Source organism: Ovis canadensis, chromosome 21, assembly GCF_042477335.2.
Source record: "Ovis canadensis isolate MfBH-ARS-UI-01 breed Bighorn chromosome 21, ARS-UI_OviCan_v2, whole genome shotgun sequence".
Lineage (NCBI taxonomy): Eukaryota > Metazoa > Chordata > Mammalia > Artiodactyla > Bovidae > Ovis > Ovis canadensis.
The window spans coordinates 55,517,179-55,537,675 of NC_091265.1; the positions used below are offsets into that span (position 1 = coordinate 55,517,179).

Consider the following 20,497-nt stretch of genomic DNA (forward strand, 5'->3'; position numbering starts at 1 on the left):
GGCTCCCATGATCTTAGTTTTTTAAGATTTAATTTTAAGCTGGCCAAATGTGTCCAAATGTTAACAGACGACATCCAATTTGTCACTGTGATAGATTGCTAGGGCACCAACTCACCATTCTGAGCACTGAGAAAGGAAAATTATCATCAATATTTAAGCTATTTTTGCTTCTACTAAGCATAGGTTATGTAATTACCAACAGTTCCAGGAAAACACGCTAGACTGTCCCTTCTGGGGGTGATGGGAGAGTGATGGGGAGCAGCTATAATACAGATGAAGCCTCACTCACTGGCCTGCAGCTCAGATCCTGCTGTGGAGGTCTGGTTCTTAATAGACCAAGGACTGGTGCTGGTCCTGACCCACTGTGCAGGTATTGTAAACTCCTGCTCTAAACCCAATAGTGGGGCATTCTGTAAGACAAACCACCCTGCTTCCTCCCAGTTTCTGAAAAAATGAATGACATTAAAATTGTGAGAGGAACAGTTATTTCATCTTAAAGGAGAACAACCAAGTGTAACATATGAGTACATTCTTTCAATAAACTGTGAAAAGACATCTGCTTTTTGAGAATCAGGAAAATTTGCAAATGGACTGGATATTAAATGTTAATTTTATTGGGAACAAAGAGCATTTTTTTAACATCACATTATTTTCCCCAAATACTCATTATGTACATTTTGTGAATTGTTCATCTGGTCCCTAAAACACTTCAGGAAAAAAGAATAAGAAGTAAAAAAAAAAAGAATGAAATTATGTCTGTGTTGATTTAAAAACAGATCTGCATAGCTGCTATGAATTGAATTGTGTCCACCCTTGACTCCCAATGTGATGGTATTAGGAAGTAGGGCCTTTGGGAGGTACCAACATTGACATGGGGTTTTGATGGTGGTACCTCATGATAGGATTAGCCTCTCCCTCTTTTTCTCTCTTATTCTCCCTCTTCCAAGTTCCTTTCAACCACCACATGTGAGAAGATAGCAAGAAGAGAAAGACTGATGCAACTCAAGAATGTCTTCACTGGGGAATCAATTGGTCATCACCTTGATGTTGCATAGTCTCCAGTCTATGACAACCGGTGGGACTAAGAGGTTAGTTTTGTAGTTATTGATGCCAAATGACAAAATATAGGGTTTATGATACTCTTCTTTATTTTATTTGTTATGTTTGAAACCGTTTTGTAGTAAGAAGTTTATAGAAAGTCCATTTTGAATTTTCTGTCTTAGAGATATCCTGAGGGGCCCAAGATAGCAGATTCAGGCAGGTCCCCAATGAATGAGTGGTTGGAGGACAACATGCTCCTTACTCCAACTCATCTCTTGTCATCTGAAAACTGTCCCCCACACCTGACAACCTTACTGCCCCCCACTATCTGCATCTCCATAACCCTGCTAAGCTGAGTCATCTAGCTGGAGATGTTAATGATTCAGGACAAGGTCTTGAAGCAGAAGGAATGTGGACATTTTTAGAAAGAATGAACTGGGCAGACCCGTCCTTGGTTTTCCCTTCTTTAGTGCCATCTGCATGTGAGGGATTGGGCCTGGGTAGAGAGGAAGCCACAAGTGGGACTGCATGGATATTTGCAAGAGAAGGGAGGAGGAATTCACAACCCAATAATCAGGAGGTGGGTAGCTTTCACAGGACCCAGGAGGGAAGGAAGAAGCAATGGGAAAAGAATAGCACCTACCTGAGGGCCAGACATACCTAAGGCTTCTGGTTAAACTTGGAAGTCACATCCTTCCTGCTGGAATTCCTGCTCCAGATGTGGAGGGGAGAGAGCTGTACTCACTGCTAATGAGTCACAGGGAGAGGGACCACATCCCCCAGAGCCCTTTGATTTCACTCTAACTGTGGGTATCATCCCAAGCCAGAGAGCAAATGGCAGGTCATCCAAAAGATGACCTACTTTAATGGTATGTAAAATGCAACAAAATTTGTCTAAGAGTCCTGGAATATCTAGTTCTCCAAGTTTTTTAGCAGAGATGATTCATCAGCTTAATTTGGATTTCTGCTGAGGAATCTACAAACTTCCCCATGGGTAGCATCTGACTTTTAATTACCTGACCTCATCCCACAGAATCCAAATGATGGTAAGTTTCAGGGGGCAAGGCGTCTAAGGTCCTCGGTGTCACAGCAGCTGTGTGCCAAGTGGTCTATCTCTATCAGTTCTGATCCCAGGACCCATGAACATCACCAGACAGTTACAGCCCCCTGCCCACCAGAGGCAGCCTAAGCATCCTCAGCAACATGCACCTTTGAGCCTCTTGTCCACTGATTGGCGCTGAACTTCAGTCTGGAACAAGTGTTCTGGAGCAAGTCCAATCTCCCTCATCCAAGAGACAGGAAACTGAACCCTGGGTGGTATGACTCACTCTAAAGTTGCAGGTAAGTTAGTGAAGACTTGTGACCCAGTAACTCTGGTTCCCAGGCTAGATGGCTTCAAGGAAGGGAAAGATGAGAGAAAGCTCAATTGCATCCCCTGCTGGGCAGCTCTCAGATATCTGCAGGCACCAGAGTGGAAGTTCCTTTCCCTTTGCCCCTCAAGTCTGGTTCTGATTTTATCAGCAGACCTGTCTTCTTGTAGCAGCAGGAAAGCAATACTGCAGGCTGTTTCTTCTGGGTTCCAGGCACAGCAGGGGAGTTTCAGCTGTAGTGACCCAAGGAGACAGTCGTGCAGGTGGTGACTGACTCACTCCCAGCTCAGAATCCCCAGAGCTCCCAATCCTCATTCAGACAACACAGACCTATGGGTGACTGGATAACATGAATCTGCACTCACAGTGAGAAACTCTTCTTAGCCTTCTGGCAACTTAGATAAGTGTCTTATGTTTCCTCAGGGAACCCCTTGCTGAGGGAGGCTAAGGTCTGAGACTAGCCTGGATGCATGGGAATGTGTTCCCTCTTTGATGCTCCAAATAGACCTTGGGGATTCGAAGGCCTTGAGAGAATCACCCTTATATTTTTTAGGGACTTTGGTTTATGAATCTGATTGGAGAAAAAGGACATAAACTCAGGACAAGGCTGGACATCTCTGGGTCCCAGCTGATTGTGAGTTGAGTTCCATCCACCAGGCTTCAGAGTCAAGTGCTGATGTAATTCACAAGTCACCTTTGAGGAAGCAAAAGGGGAAAGAGTTTTTGGGCAGAGAGTAGTGTGGTCAAAGGTCCATGGGATTCACACGGGGCAAGATGAAACAAGAGTCATTACTTGTTTCTTTGCTCTAGCAGTTTCTTGGCATTTCTACTCCTGAGAATAAGTACATGGAGATAGTCAGAGGCATTGGTGGTGCCCCTGGCACCTGATGCTCCTGGTGATAACCAGTTTGTGGACACATCCCTGAGGCCAAAGCATATTCAGCCTCTTTATAACCCCAGATTCTCCCTTCTTGGGAAGGCTGATCCTACAGGATCTTGAAAGTGTCCTGCCATGCGGCTTTGTTCTTGCTTGAATTTCTGAATCCCACACTAGACCACTCCTTCCAGAGGGCAGGGCTGTCACTTGACTCACTCGTAAGTGTACATTAGTAGATATTGTCTCATTCAGACCCTAATGTTAAGAAAATGCTAACACAAAGATCAGCTATTCTGAGTGTTAGGTTACAGCTTCAACGAGTGTAATCAAACTCTAGATAGCATTGTCTTAAATACAACACAATTTCAATTCTCTGTCATATAATGTTAGTGCAGGTCTCTCCACAGAGATGAGGGCCCACTTCTTTCTTGGCACATCTTCCACCTGTGCTACTTACCTCTGGTCTAACATAGCTACTCCAGCTCCTGTCATTACATGTGCATTCCAGCTAGTGGGACAGAAAATAATACTTCCATTTGGAACTAGTATATCACTTCTACTCAAATTCCACTGGCTGAAGAATCTTCCATGTTCATGGCAAACCTGGGGGTGGTGGGCACACAGAAGGGCAGGGGAACGTGATCCTACTGAAGAACATTCATGATGAGTAGCAAGGGCCACCAACCTTCACCAACTCCTGAAGCTTGCTCAAACTCCTGTTCATCGAGTCGGTGATGCCATCCAGCCTTCTCATCCTCTGTCATCCTCTTCTCCTCCTGCCTTCAATCTTTCCCAGTAATAGGGCCTTTTCTAATGAGTAAGTTCTTCACATCAGTTGGCCAAAGTATTGGAGCTTCAGCTTCAGCATCGGTCTGTCCAATGAATAGTCAAGATTGATTTCCTTTAGCATTGATTTGTTGGACCTCCTTGTAGTCCAAGGGACTCTCAAGAGTCTTGTCCAATATGACAGTTCAAAACCATCAGTTCTTCATTGCTCACCATTCTTTATTGTCCAACTCTCACATCCATACATGACAATTGGAAACATCATAGCTTTAATTATATTTAAATTTTTCAGCAAAGTAATATCTCTGCTTTTAAAAATGCTGCTAGGTTTGTCATAGCTTTTCTTCAAACAAGCAATCAAGTTTTAATTTCATGGCTGCAGTTATCGTCTGCTGTGATTTTGGAGCCTCCCAAAGTAAAGTCTCTCACTGTTTCCATTGTTCCTCCATCTATTTGCTGTAAAGTGGTGGGACGAAATGCCGTGATCTTCATTTTCTGAATGTGGAGTTTAAGCCAAATATTTCACTCTCCTCTTTCACATTCATCAAGAGGCTCTTTAGTTTCTCTTCACGTTCTGCCATGTGTCTTCTGCATATCTGTGATTATTGATATTTCTCACAGCAACTGTGATTCCAACTTGTGCTTCAGCCAGTTGGGCATTTTGCATGACTTACTCAGCATATAATTTAAATAAGCAGGGTGACAATACACAACCTTTATGTACTCCTTTCTCGATTTAGAACCAGTCTGCTGTTCCAAGTTCAGTTTTAACTGTTGCTTCTTGACCTGCATACAGATTTCTCAGAAGGCATGTAAGATGGTATTCCAATCTCTGTAAGTTTTCCAACCATTTTGCATTTTTGCATTTCATTTTCTTGGAGATGGTCGCGATGAAGTATGTACAGATCAAAAAAAAATGAAGGTCACTGCATGCAGTCCCATTACTCCATGGCATATACATGGAGAAACAATGAAAACAGTGACAGGCTTTATTTTCCTGGGCTCCAAAGTCACTTCATATAGTGACGGCAGCTGTGAAAAAAAAGACGCTTACTCCTTGGAAGAAAAGCTATGAAAAATCTTGACAGCATACTAAAAAGCAGAGCAAAGGTCTGTACACTGAAAGCCATGGTTTTTCCAGAAGTAGTGAGAAGATGTGAGAGTTGGACCATAAAGAAAGCTGAGCACCAAAGAACTGATGCTTTTGTACTGCGGTGTTGGACAAGATTCTTGAGAGTCCCTTGGACTGCAATGGAGATCCAACCAGACCATCCTAAAGGAAATCAGTCCTGAATATTCATTGGAAGGACCAATGCTGAGGCTGAACCTCCATTACTTTGGTCAGTTGATAGGTTGAACTGATTCATTATAAAAGGCCCCGATGCTGGGTAAGATTAAAGGCAGGAGGCAAAGGGGAAGACAGAAGACAAAATTGTTTGATGGCATCACCAACTTGATAAATATGAGTTTGAGCAAGCTCTGGGAGTTAGTGATGGACAGGGAAGCCTGGTGTGCTGCACCCTATGATATAGCAAAGAGATGGACATGACTGAGAGACTGAACTGAACTGATGTACAGAGGACAATCAGGGAGCAGGCAGAAGTCTTTAAGGAAGGAGGAAGGAACTATTCTTGGATAGCTGACAATGATGGGTCAGCAAGTGGTTTCAAGCTGGAGAAACTGTAGGGAAACAATTCTATGCCAGGTGGAGAGAATGGTAAGAGAAAGGCAGGGTGGCAATGCTGGAACTTCCCAGAGAACTAGATCCCTGTTCTACTAAACTTTATCAATGTTCAAAATTGTCAGGTGTTTGGAAACATGAGTTTTGTTTTGGAAGTGGTAGAGTAATATTCAATGGAAGAACTGATGCTGAAGATGAAGCTCCAACACTTAGGCCAATGATGTGAAGACCCAGCTCATTGGAAGAGACCCTGGTGCTGGGAAAGATTGTGGGCAGAAGGAGAGGGAATAAAAGGATGAGATTGTGAGATGGCATCACAGACTCAAAGACATGAGTTTGAGGAAACTCTGCAAAATAGTGAAAGACAGGGAAGCCTATTTTGTTGCCGAACATGTAATCAGAGAGTCAGACATGACTTAGCAACTGAACAATACCAATGAGGACACAGAGTCCACTGAAGGCTCTGGTCCTGGTTGGAGTGGAGAAAGACTTGAGTGGAAGGGGAGGCTTCCCATTCTCTGGTGCAGGTCCTTGAATCCAAGACAAGGAGCACAAGATTATGAATGTTTTACCAAATATTGTTTTCCAAAAGCACAAAAAGTGTTTTCTGCAGGAGAGAGAGCTTTGACTGAGTTTGTACTCTAGATTTTACTGAGGGATTTGAAAGGGATTGGGGGTGGGCTGAGTCTGCAAAAACCAGGTGACCAGCTGTTGGAGGGCAAGGCTTGTGGTAGACATTCTGCACTAGGTGGAAAACGAATCCAGAAAAAGTGTCCCTTCTGGCGTGTACATGCCAATGTATCACATTATTTCAGCAGATCACTTCAATGTTGTTTTGGGGCAAGCTAGAAATGGACGAAGCATGGTGTGCTTTTGTCAATTCCTGTGGGTAGTTAGATGACTAAATGTCTGGTTACTTCATTGCATGGTTGAAATCATGCTTGAGAAAGAAAACTAGATCAAGTCCACACATATTTGGTAGTTAAACAGCAAGCATAGGAAGGTTTCTAAGGCAACTGTAGGTAATTTAAACATGAGGGGCCAAATGGGGACAGTTTCGTTTAACAGGCTGAGATTGGACTGTACAGGTTGCCATAGTCGTTGCTATGACAAGAAGCCATCACAGCTAGTTGTTGCCACCCTGGAGATGTGCAAAATGGAAAAGAGACCAAAAGCCTTACAACTCTCCTTGCAGTGTGATTTCAGGCTAGAAGTAGTTGACAAAGAAAGGCTGACTAGTAAGGCTGAGGAAGGGAGTAATCTGAGCCAGCAATCATTAACTCTTGTGGGAGCCCAGAAAACAGAAGAATCGGCTCCATCAGAGTTCTGTGTCATGATTCAGAGATAGATGTCATTTGGCTTGAATCAATATTTAGCCTTGGGAATGGCAGCCATAACCTCTAAACAGAAGATTTCCTTCTCCCCAGGTGGCAGAATAATTCATATTTGTTCCAGACTCAGGAACCCTGGAAGCCCTCTCAGGGCTACTTGTTCTCAGCAGGTACACATGCAATCTAGAAGGTGGAACTATCATCATGGTGCCCATTTTCCAGATGAGAAAACTGAGGTTAAGCGACTTGATCAAGGTCACACTGCTAAGCACATGAAAAGCCAAGCATAAACCCAGGGTAACAGTGCTCAAATTGTGTGTGTTTGCTCCACACCCACTAGGAGTGGTGGGTGGTAATCTGGCACCAAACTTAGGCAGAAGCAAGCAGTATTCATGCTTAAATTGAAGTAGTGAGGAAAACCACTAGACCATTAAGCTATGACCTAAATCAAATCCTTTATGAATTTATAGTGGAGATGAAAAATAGATTCAAGGGATTAGGTCTGGTAGCCTGAAGAACTATGGTTGGAGGTTTGTAACACTGTATGGGAGGTGGTCACCAAAACCATTCCCAAGAAAAACAAATGTGAGAGGAAAAAAAAAGGGGGGGGGTTGCCTGAGGAGGCCTTAAAACAGCTGAGAAAATAAGAGAAGTGAAAGGCAAAGAGAAAGGGAAAGATATACCCAATGGAATGCAGCGTTCTGGAGAATAGCAAGGAAAGATAAGAAAGTCTTCATAAGTGAACACTGCAAGAATTAGAGAAAAATAATAGAATTGTAAAGAGTATAGATCGCTTCAGGAAAATTAGAGCTACCAGAGGAACACCTCATAAAAGGATGGGCACATAAAGGTCAGAAAAGTCAAAGACCTAACAGAAGCAGACGAGGTTAAGAAGAGGTGGAAAGAATGCACAGAACTGTACGAAAACCGTCATAACGATTGGCATAGTGATGATGCTTGGGTAAAGCCCTCATCACTCATGTAAAGCCAGATACACTGGAGTGTGAAGTCAAGTGGCCATAGGAAGCATCACTACAAACAACGTTAGGAGAGGTGATGGAATTCCAGCTGAGCTGTTTAAAACAACCAAAAGAATGAGACTCTAAAAGTGCTGTATTCAGTATGTCAGGATATTTGGAATACTCAGCAGTGGCAACAGTGCTGGAAAAGGTCAGTTTTCATTCCAATCCAAGAGAAAGACAATTCCAAAGAATGTTTAAACTATCATGCAATTGCTCTCATCTCACTTACTAGTAAGGTAATGTTCAAAATCCTTCAAGCTAAGCTTCAACAATACATGAACTGAAAACTTCCAGATGTACATACTGGTTTAAGGAACAAGGGATCAAATTGCCAACATCCATTGGATCTTAGAGAAAGGGAATCCCAGAAAATATTTCTGTATGCTTCGCTGACTATGCTAAAAGCCTTTCACTATGTAGACCACAACAAACTGTGGAAAATTCTTAAGGAAATGGGAGTACCAGATCACCTTTCCTGTCTCCTGAAAAGCCTGTATGTAGCTCAAAAAGCGGCAGTTAGAATAAGACACAGAACAACTGAAAGATTTAAAAGTGGGAAAGCAGCATGATAACGTGTACATTCTCACTCTGGTTATTTAACTTCTATATAGGATACATCATTCAATATGCTGGACTGCATAATTCACAAGATGGAATAAAGATTGCTGGGAGGAATATCAACATCCACAGATATGAAGATGACACTGCCCTAACAGCAGAAAGCAAAGAAGAACTAAAGAGCCTCTTCATAAGGAGAGGAGATGCAAAAACTGGCTTAAAACTCAACATTCAAAAAACTCTTCACAAAAAGACACTCAACATTCGTGGCATGCTGTCACAGCGCTTCATGGCTTATGGATGAGGGAAAAGCGGAAACAGTGGCAGATTTTATTTTCCTGGGCCCCCAAACCACTATGGACCTTGACTGCAGCCACAAAGTGAAAAGACACTTGCTCCTTGGAAGGAAGAAAGGCTATGAAAAACCTGCACAGTGTACTAAAAAGCAGAGCCTCACTTTGCTACAGAGGGCTGTATTACCAAAACTATGGTTTTTCCAGTAACCAGGTAGAGATGTGCAATCTGGACCATAAGAAAGGAGGAATGGCTAAAAATTGAGCTTTTGAATTGTGGTGCTTGAGAAGATTCTTGAGAGTCCCTTATACAACAAGGAGATCAAACCAGTCAATCTGAAAGGCAGTCAACCTCTAACCCCTGCTGTCTTAGCTGAGGCATCTAGTGAGGGCTTCAAGGTGGAAAGAATGGATACTTCCACTTCAAAACTGCCTAGCCATGGCAGCTCCAAGCAAATATTTTGTAGCTTCACATCTGGAGGAAGCTCAGAAAGCCTGAAGTCAATATGTACCCTGGGTACCCGATACATGCATTGCATTCTCCCCAGCAGCACTGGAGGCCAAGGAAGGGGCATTCTGGGCCCTGGAGGAGGGGGATGGCTCAGGGATCCACTGGGGCCACCACTTATCAAGTAGGACTGGAAGGGACAGAGCAGGCATATGTGGCAGAGAGCTGGTGACAGGGGTGTGGGAACAAAAGGGAACCAGCTCTTCATGAAGTACCTCACCCAAACTCCCCTGGAGGAGAAGCCCAGTGATAAGGTCATCTGAGATGGGATGAAGAGAGTCTATTTCATTACCCCTTATAATTCCTCTGAATGAGGATGTGGTGGCATAGGTGGGTCATCAAAAACTCTTCCATGGCCTAGACCATCTGCCAGTTGCTGTCCTTGGGGCTGCCTCTTCCCAGCTTCAGGCATGTAATTCCACAGGAAATTGACAATCATGTGTGCTGCTGGGTCAGGGCCAAAAAGCCTATCATAAGCAAGGCCTATCATAAGCCTATCATGTAAAGCCTATTATAAGCCCCCATGTCCCAGCCAGGATGGCAGATCTGGGGCTGTACATGTGATCTGAGGTGGGTCATTCAGGGAACACCTTTAACTCTGATGTCTGCAATCTTCTTTCATTACTAGGTGATGCCTTCGGGATTTAAAACCCTAGGGCAGGTAGCTTGGACTCCCTCACTAGGTGTAGAAGCCTTAAGGAAGAAAGTTGCCAGGCTAAGACCATCAAAGAAGTGTGAAGGGAAAGAGCGAGAGTGAGAGAGAACTGATGACTTCTGATTTCTTGGGTCCAGTCACTGAGATCTTTGCATTTCCTGTGATTCTTGTGTCCTGGATTCCCAGAATCATTTCAATGAGTTTTCCTTTTCTTGAAGCCAGCTGGAGTACGGCTACTCTCAATTTTGATTCAGACTTGGTTTTAAAACCTCCCAGATCATTGTATACCTCCCAGACACAAACAGATGCACCCATTTGTTTCAGCACCATTACGAGTGAAATCCTTTATTCTTTACTGAGAATCGGGTGTGCAGACCACCAAATACAGTTCACCAGCATCCTGGGAAGGAGTGCTCAAAGGATGAGTGAGTGTATGTTAGGAGAGGCCTTTCTGATTCCTGAACCACTCTAAGCATTTACACTGCCCGTGCCAGGCCAATCCTGTCATTTCCTCGATCAAAGACTGAGAAATACAGCCTCAGGAAGACGTCACCCAGGATCCAGGTCTCTCTAGATGTCCTCACTGTGTTCTCTTTAAAAGTTGTATAGCAGTTGCCTCTAGAATCCTGGGGGAGTCAGAGACATATACCAGTCAGCATGAGCCCTTACCGGTAACTCCCCCCAATACCCAGAACCAGCACAGTTTGTTTTATTTCCCTCTTTTGGTAAGTATCAAGGGGTTTTCTCAGCAGCAGGGGATATGAGAGTTTATCCAAAACCAGATAGGTCCAAGACATGAGGTTGCCATGAGGAAGGATGTGAGGGAGGGGAGGACTGGGAGTTGGGGAAACAGAGGAATGAAAAACCACAAAGTCCTACTGTAGAGCATAAGGAACTATATTCAATATTCAGTGATAAACCACATGAAAAAGAATAAGAAAAATGTATACTTTTTGTGTGTATAACTGAGTCACATTGCTGTTCAGCAGAACTTAACACAACACTGAAGATTAGCCACACGTCAATATAATTATTTAGAAAAGAACAAGTGTGTCCATAGTTCTCCTCACTTCCTGTTTCCTTCCTTCTGAGTTCTGCTCCTTGTTTTCTCTGCAGAGAATGCTGGTTCTCCTCCTGCGTCCCCACAATCCATACTTCATTTAAAAATTTTATTTTGTATTGAGTATAGCTGATTAACAATAGTCTGAGTTTCAGGTGGACAGTAAAGGGACTCAACCATATGTATCTGGGTACCCTGGTCCCCAAGATATCCTTCCCAACCAGGTTGTCATATAACTGAGCGGAGTTCCCTGTGCTACACAGCAATTCGTTGTTGGTTATCCATCTTAAATAGAGCAGTGCGAACAACACGTTAACTCAGGAACTCTGTGAAGCCTCCTTTGGCCCACACTCACCCTCCTTGGCCACCCCAGGCTTGGTTGGGCAACATACCTTGGTTCCCCATCCCCTCTGGTCAGTCCCTGGCCCTCATCACCCCTAGTTAGTCCTCAGTTAGACCACTGTGAGATGCCATTTGCATGGAATCCAGTGCAGTTCTGCCTAGAACCAAGCAACCCTCCATATGGCTCAATGAGTTTGTGGTTTTAGAATTCCTGAAATTCCCTCTCTTCCTTAAAGCCTTCTTTGAGCCCATCAGCCTGATCTGAACTCCCACAGGGAGCTGACATGAAGCCTCTACCCTGTACCGGGGCTGAGCAGTCACTGTGCACCCTTTATTCACCTTAGTATCCAACCTCCCCACAAAGGGGTCTGGTATCCCAACTCACAGAGAGGCAACTGGCCAGAGCAAGGGGAAGATGCAGCCGAGTACTAGGCTGACAATGTAATTTATCATCCAAACCAGAAAAAACTTGAGAAGGGAAGGCAGATTGTTAACTTATGCTGGGACATCACACTGGGACTGTTCCCAGCCATTCTCCTTGTAACATGGCCTATTTCAGGGACTGCTAGAGCTGACTTCCATCTTCATAAAGCTAAGGGTTCAGATTGAATTGAAGCTCTTTGAGGACTGAGGACCTTAGTGTTCCCCTCTCCTTGTGATTCCCACCATGCCAGCATTGTGTGGCATCTCCATATTTATTTCAGGAAGATCAGTATCCCAGATGGCCCTTTAATCTCAAATGGTTGGTTTTCTGGCAGTCACTGACCAAGCCACAGGGCTCATCAGCATCTGCAATGGTGAGAGATGGCCAGTAGAGGGCGTCTCCTCCCAGCAGCACCGTGTCGGTTGCTGCAAGCCCCAGTTTGAGAATCACCCCTCAGTATTGTCCCCTCACCTTGAGGATGTAGGCTCGTGCTGGCACCGGGTAGTTGATGCCGTTGATGGTGAAGATAATTGAGGGCAGGGTTTTGACCGCAGAACATGAAACGTAGTGCTGTTAGAGAGAAAGGGAGAGAGGTTGGCCTTGGAGATCCATGTTTTGTGTGGAGACTGGGAGTGACCCTGGGGCATGACCCTTCACCTTGGAATCCTGTGGCGTGGTGCCAATGAGCTTCTGTATGTTATTGACCAGTCTTCTTGGGCCTTTGATCAGTGCTGTTCCAGTGTCCACAAGGGCCTCGCAGCCTCCAGAACAAGCAATAATCTTTCTTCTCATGGAGATGCTGAGAGATAGTGGAAGAAAGTGGGCATCAAGGTCACTCTGAGTCTCACCAGAGCTGCCCCCTTCCTCACTGTCTCCTAAACAGCCCTTTGTCTCTTGCCTTCTTTTCCTTTACTCTCGACACAGCACCTTTCTTGACATCCTTGAATGCACTACTTGAACACACCAGGATCTTTTGCACCTTGACACAGGCTGGTCTTCCTTTCCTAGAAGATTCCACCCCATTTTGACTAGCAAATTTTTCTCATCTTCCAGATTCCACCCTAACTGTACAGTTTTCGGGAAGTCTTTCCCCCCGTGTTTATCAGTCTCCTGTCTTGGTCACTGTCTGTAGACCCTTCCTCATGTCTGCTGCTGCTGCTGCTGCTGCTGCTAACTCACTTCAGTTGTGTCTGACTCTGTGCAACCCCATAGACAGCAGCCCACCAGGCTCCGCCAACCCTGAGATTTTCCAGGCAAGAGTACTGAAGTGGGTTGCCATTGCCTTCTCCTCCTCATGTCTAGCATGTACCAAAGTCACAATTCACTATGTGGGCGAGTCACTTCATGTACATCTGCCATCTTAGATGTGAGGGCAAGTTTTATTCTCATTGTGTCCCTGGCACAAGTGCCTGGCACACACTGGATGCCCAATGCTTGTTTGTTCAATGACTGAATGAAGACTGAGAAAACAATAAGAAACATCCAGAGAGCTGTATCTGGTGGGGAACAAATAACAGGTAGCACACAGAGTGAAGAAGGAGATTAACCAGGGCAGAAGATTCTCACAGTAAAGGGAGAGAGGGGCTCCTCTGGGAGACGGTGTCTGCCAGCACTGCTCCTACAACCAGATCAGACCCTGAGACCCTGGCAAGGAAATACATGACTAGCCCACAGAAACTCCAAAGGACAGGTCAGCTTTTGTCTGAGGGTCTCACACAGAAACTTATTAATTATGCCTCTTGTCCTCAGGTCACTCCTAGATCCCACCTTCCTGATTCTCTCTTATAGCCCCCCCCCCACTGTGTGCCAAGGTACGTGGGGTGTCTTTTTTATTAGTTGCTTTCATGTCTGAAGACTGCAGCCAACCTCTCTCCATTGCTGGGTAGCTGCTCCCTAAGGAGACCAGTTGTCCCCATTTGCTTAGAACTTTCCCTGTTCTTAAACAGACATTTATCTGTACTGAGAACTTCCTATATCCTTGATAGCCCTGGACTGTTGGTCATCTTCTCATAACTCTGTTCAGGCTGCTGAAATTCTCCCTGATCCTCTGTTCACCACAATGTAGAGTCCTCTAACCATGCTCCCCACCTCAAATGGCAGTGGATGCAGCTCTCTCCCAGCTGCACAGAACTCTCTGGACCCTTTTTGGACCCAGGTCAGAGCCATGCTCAGAAGGCCTGGGGATTATGAACCCATGGGTTGTTTGTGTATCTGTGTGCTTATGTGTTTTTTTGTATGTGTGTTTGTATGTGTCTCTGTGTGTGCTTGTGTTTCTAACTAGCTATAAATGTTTATATATGTCTCTGTATGTTTATGTGTGTCAGCTTGTGTGTTTCCATGTGTCTGTGTGTCTGTCTGTGTCATTGTGGGTGGTGTATATGTCTGTGGGACTGTGTGTTTGAGAATTTATTTGTGTGTGTCTGCCTGTGTCCATGTACAGAATTGGGAGCATCACTTGGGCTGAACCTCAGAGGGAGAGGCTTACCGGTCCATGTTTACAATCCAGTTGCCCGCTTGGATCAATGGTATCCAGTTGAGCTCTCCCTTGTAGTAGCGGTGGTCCACCCCACCAAACATCACCACACTGCCCTCCCGCTTGTCTCTGTAGAGAGAAGTGAGGGGGCGATCCTTGGAAGACAGTAACAACAGCACTGTCTGAGAGCTGTGCTTGTCTACCTGTCAAAGCCCTAATAAGGTCCCCACATACAGATGCAGAAATAACATCGGGGGGCAATTGAGATCCAGACTGAGGTCTGTAACTGGCTAGTGAGTGGCACAGAGGAGGTCAGAAGCTGAATCACTTGGTGGGCTCCACCCACTATGTCTTCTGAAGACGCCCTGGGCCTCCAGGGACCTGAGTGCTCAGACACCATCAGAGGGCAGGGTGCTGAAGTGTTTGGCTTTCCCCTTATCCACCTTGTCATTTTTCAGGAAAATCAAGGCCTGGGAGTTCTAAGGGTGTGGGTTCAGGTCACCAAGAGTTGGCTCCACTGGCCCGTGACCTCTACTGTCCAAAGGATCCCACACTCAGAAGTGACCCCACCTCTGCTCTCCCTGTCTTGAAATGCCTCATATTTCTTGAACAAGAGTTCCAGAGTTTTGTGTCCCACCCTTTCGTTTTTCACTGGCTCCACAAATTGGGTAGCTGGTCCTGGGCTCCCAGTGAAATGCTAATGAGGAAGGAAAGATATCCACCATCCTTCTCCTTATTTCCTTATCAAATACATAAGCAAATCCTAATGCCTTTTATTCAACGTGCTTCCTGTTGCTGTCCATTAGTCTTCCTCCTCACTCACCCGCGGAGAGCAATTACTCATTAGGAACAGGGTGTGTTCCAATAAAACGTTATTTATAAAAGCCACTGGTGAAGCCAGATAGGGCCCTGGGGCCATAGTTATCCTGGGTTAGATTATCTCTCAGGATACTTTTTACCAAGTGTTCTATATTTTTCGTGCATCTGAAAGCATTGAAAGTATCTTACTGCTAATTTGGATAAAGTGATTTTCCATCTCAGACTTACTTGCTCAAGTAGAAGGCAAAAACAGGCTCAGAAATGGCACCTTCATTCTTCAGGTTGTCAAAGATGGGGATGGCTCCAGAGACGGATATGTTTGGGTAGTTCAAGCCCAAGATGCCATCAAAAGGTATACTCTCAAATCCGGTTTCCAACAGGCTTATACAGAAAGGCTGGTCAGTAATTACAAGGTCCCCAATCTGTGGGAGAGAAGAGTGTTCCCACTTACAGATACATGAAGCGGGGCTAGGACGGGGCTGGAGTGCATTGCCATTAGATCCTCAGAGAATTGAGGCTGGGCTCTGTCTTTGGTGGCCCACAGATGGTTAGACCAAGCTGGGAGGGGAATTTGGGTTCCACTTGAGAGAGGCTATAAATTTAAAACATCTGCCCCTCTGAAAAACACCACCTGAGTGAGTCAAGTTGGCCTCATGGCTTCTGTACAGGTGGGGCAACCGAGTCAGGCCAGGACCCATTGGCACCACCTTATGGACAAACTGAGTGGAGAGCAATATAGCCTCCTCTTGGGCATCACTGACCTACTGACAGGAATGGATTGCATTCTCTGTGATGTACTGTGGATTCTGCATCTGTCCAGGAAGACAGAAGCTGAAAACACCATATTGCTTGCAGGGTTCTATGAAATTACTGCCTGGGGAATTCACCTTTGGGGATATGTGTGTATTTGTGTACGTGTGTATGAGAGAGAAAGTGAGATAGCGGAACTACTCAAATAATTTGGAGGAGGCAGGCCATAGGTTAATTAGACTCTCAAAGGTCTTCTAGAGTGAGAACTCATTTATAGGCCCCTAGACTTCTCAGGCTTCCAGTTTCCCACTATGGATACCTGAAGCACTTGAGTGCCCCCAGGGTGAGCAGATCAGTTTTATCCTGTCCCCAAACACCCCACAGCAACTTCAGTCCTGAAAAGCCAGCCTAACTCCACCTTTTACCACATGTGTGCCCTCAGCAAGGCCCTTGCTGTCTGCACCTCAGTTTCCTCTATGTCTCATGAGCTAATCAGAGTAACTGCTGTGTGGGGCTGTTGCAGGACTAAACCTGAAAGCGCCTGGAACAGTCTGTGAATATGCAAGTGGGTGCTTTTTTCCCCTCTTCTCACTCCCAGCAAAATGATCCTTGAACTGCTCATGGGCAGAGGAGCTGCAAGTCCACACCTCAAGCCACTCTCTGGGTTAGCTAATCTGTTTGCTCATGTGTCACGACATGCACTGTCTCCCCAAATGCAGAATCCTGTGGGTAAGATGGCCAATTCTATGGGAGTTAGGCTAAGAAGGGTCCTGGATCTGTTTTGCAATCTGGGCTCACTCCATAGCCAGTCCTGACTCAGCATTTGTTACCCGAACTGTGTCATAAACAAGAAGTCCTTTCATCCTTCCAGGATTGTAGTTGATGTTGAAGACCTTTTGGGTAGGCCGGAAGGTGGAAGAGTGAAGATGTATGAACATAACCTTTGTAGCTGCAGACACAAGAGATGAGTGTCATCAGGTGCCAAGGGTGGAAACAGGGCAACAGGGCAAGTGAAGGATGGTCTGGGTAGGGGGTGTCTGTACTCACCACAGGCTAGACTTTGGCAAAAGACAGAGGGCACCCACAAGTCAGATGAGCCCGTGTCAAAGATAACTTGGAATTCCTGAGGGGGTGTTCCAATGGTGATGTTACCCACGTAGAGCATCTACAGTGAAAAGGAGGGAGTAGGTTAGTGCAGAACTGGCTACCCTCTATTCCCACACTAATGCCTCCCTCTGGGTGTCACATATCTCTTGAGATCACTTTCTAACCACCATGCAGCTCACAGACTTTGGTCACAGAGGTGTCTGCCATTTGATATATTTTTCCTGTTCTATGTTGTATGCAGTATATTGATTCTATGACCAGGCATTGAAGTGGTACCTCCTGCATTGGAAGCATAGAGGCATAATCACTGGGCCTCCAGGACCGCTGGACACCCAGGGAAGTCCTGGTGACTTGATTTGAGAAGGTCTGTAGTCTCTTCAATCCCAGCCTCAGCACCCCCTTCTCCAGGAGGTCCTTCTGGATCAACTCCAGCCACTCCCTCTATCAGACCACATCCAATCAACTCCACACAGGTGACCCTTTCACTCGACATGTATATACCCTTTGCCTATCTCTCAGGCTGGCATGGGCATTCTTGAAGACAAAATAAACCCTTTGTCTAATCTAAAAACAGTAACCACAGTGTTAGATTCTCACGGCCTTACATGGAATATGGGTTCAGTAACTTTTTACTGCTGTGGTTCTTGCATCTGTGGAAACTGAATTCCTCTGCCAGGGGAGTCACAGTTGCTTTGCAGTTGGTTCTACCTTTTGATCAGTGATGGCTCATTCTTCATCTGTAACTGACTGGCTCACCTAGTTCCTAAGGAACAATTGCCCTCAAACTAATGACACATCTTTGACACAGAAATGGATGTTTATCTACCACCTGGTAATTGCCGGGCCCAGTTACCAAGACCAACAGTTGAGGACGAGAGTGCCTTCTCCTCTGGGTGGGGTCCCTGTTTTCCAGTGTCTCTGCCTCCTGCAGGAACCCCAGTCCCAACATCCCACCAGGCACCTCCAGATGAGCCTCAGTACTAAACCAGAGCACCAGGGGGCGCTGTGGAGCTCCATCCTCCCAAAATACTCACATCCATGATGTTTCTCAGTGGGTGAATAGTTAGATTTGAGACACGAGAAGAAATCTGGGACAGACTATAAGTATGTTCTTTCAGGAAACTGTTCATCATGTTTTTTCCACTGACGGTGTTTCTCATGGTCTTCATTCTCCTTAGAGGTATTCTTTAACCAAGCATTTGACAAAGAAAACAAAGAAGATGCTACAACAAACTGTCAGTGTTAAGGCATAACTGTCATTGTAATGGCCCTGTGTATTTTCTAATCATCTTTATGAGGCACATTATTATCAGAATTTTATGCATATACGATGACAAAGACATCACTTTGAATACAGGTTCTGTTCTGCAATCTTGGGTAAGCCATATGACCGTGTGGTGTCTCAGTCTTCCCTTCAGTAAAATGGTGGAATGTAACAATACAAACCCTCCAAAAAGAATATCTTGGGGATAAGTGAAGTGATGGATATAAGGTACCTGATAAATAGGAAGTCTCAACATGACAGCCATTAGCATTGCTGTTGCCATCCCACACTATCCTTCTCATAGAACCTCAAGGAAGGAGGTAGAAGGGGGACTCTTATCCTCTTATACAAGGGAGAAATTTGAAATGCAAGAGGTTTCTGAGTTGTCTGTGGTCACACTGCTTGTCAGATATAAAACAGTGTGTATAAAACAGTGCATCTTTCTCCACTTTGAAAGAGAAGTGAGAGTTGAAAAAAAGAATCCAAGATATAGGGAACAAGTAAGGAAACTCAGAGGCTTGAGAAGGAAGGATGTATCAAATGAAAAATTAAAAGAAAACAACACAGAGAGAAATACACTCCCAGTGACTTCCAAAGAGATGGAGAGATAAATGACAGTGATACAGAGATGCAGACATAGGCATATACACACTGAAGTAGACAGGGAAAAAAGAGGACATGTTAAATAAAATGTAGAAAGTGCTATTCCACGGGACCACATTGACATCTGCATAGACTGTGCCCTGAACAGTTGCAAGGAGTTGCATTTTCAATAGGGCATGACATGACTGGACCCTAAGAATTGTGCAACCATGCAAATCTACATAAGACCTTGGGATCTACAGTTCCTAGAGCAAGTTACTTATTAACAATAAAGATTTGAACTTTAAGACTCTTAGGGAAAGATTTCATTCCCTTCTAAACCTGATGGGTGGAATAATCAGATGAAAAGAAAAATCTGAGAAAGGAACATGATGTGGCTTACAGTCCCCATACTTACTTGACTATGCACTCTGAGAAGGCCAGCAGCCCAAGGAGCACAATGCATTTCATGCTTCTTTCCTGGCTCTAGGTACTCAAGGAAGTTTGGGTTCTTAGCACGTAGTGGTGACTAGCAGCCCCTAGTTATATATGCTCTGACCTACCCTAGTTTTCCCCTTTAGGCCACTGAAAGATCTGAAAAAATAACACAAAGGTCTTGATAAAATCTTTACCTTCATCAGTGTCCTTCACGAGTGGCCTTTGAAGCTTCTCAGAATACAGAGAATTGAATTGTAATCTCTTCCTTGTAGCTTGGCTGGAAAATCAGATTGATCTGCATGGACATTTAAGAAGGAGAACCTTGCCTACATGGAGAAAAAAATGGCTAAGAACATTATGAAAATGGATACTAGGGGCCATGCTCAACATTCGTGGTTTCAGGTCATCTTCCTAGCCACTTCATGAGATATGCATTGCTGTCTTCATTGGAAAGGAGATTGCTAGGAAGATAAGTTGTCAAATGGCAAAGTGAAGACTTCAGGGACAGCCCTGGGACATACAACTGGCTTTAGGTAGTGAGTCTATTGGCAGACATCAGGGTCATCTATGATGCCAGGCTGCATCAAAGAATTAGGACAGAACAGTACTTCAGTGGCATGGCTTCAGTATTGGAAGAAATGTCATATACATCCACAAGACGTTTTACATCATCCAGCAAACATACAAGTAAGAACTGTGTGCTAGGTTCTGGGTTAAAGGCTTCGAAGTCAAAGTTGATCAAGACAAAAGTAGTGTTTATCTTAAGAGAGCTAGCAGTCTAGTTCTCACAAAGTCATGGCCCCAGGAGGCAGGAGATATGATACTAGGACTAGTTGGCCATGTTGGACCCTCGGCAGCACAGGCCTTACCACTGGGAGCAGGCTTTCCTCCACTTCAGCCATGCTGGAAAGCATGCCTTTGCCTATGTTTTCAGGAGAATCAGAAGTTTGGATATTTATGTACAATCTACTGATTTTAATGTTAGCAACTAATTTTTTTCCCTGAAAAAACAGTGCAAATGAAATCTCCACAGTGATATGCTGGAATCAGCCTTCAGTCTCTGTAGGTTTTTGTTTCCAGCCTAGAGTTGGGAGTGCAGTAGGGACAGAGAGGAAT

The 20,497-nt window shown here is 44.8% G+C and overlaps 1 protein-coding gene across 1 annotated transcript; it reads right to left on the bottom strand.

Moving 5' to 3' along the window:
- Positions 1 to 10,598: 10,598 nt before the first annotated feature.
- On the bottom strand, positions 10,599 to 19,414 carry LOC138426445 (pregnancy-associated glycoprotein 1-like). The gene is made up of 9 exons (XM_069565005.2): positions 19,362 to 19,414; positions 18,132 to 18,282; positions 17,038 to 17,155; positions 16,821 to 16,939; positions 15,469 to 15,662; positions 14,434 to 14,550; positions 12,606 to 12,747; positions 12,420 to 12,518; positions 10,599 to 10,748 (listed from the first exon to the last, which is right to left on the bottom strand). The coding sequence occupies exons 1-9, from the start codon at positions 19,412 to 19,414 to the stop codon at positions 10,599 to 10,601; spliced, it is 1,143 nt and encodes a 380-aa protein (XP_069421106.1).
- Positions 19,415 to 20,497: the final 1,083 nt, after the last annotated feature.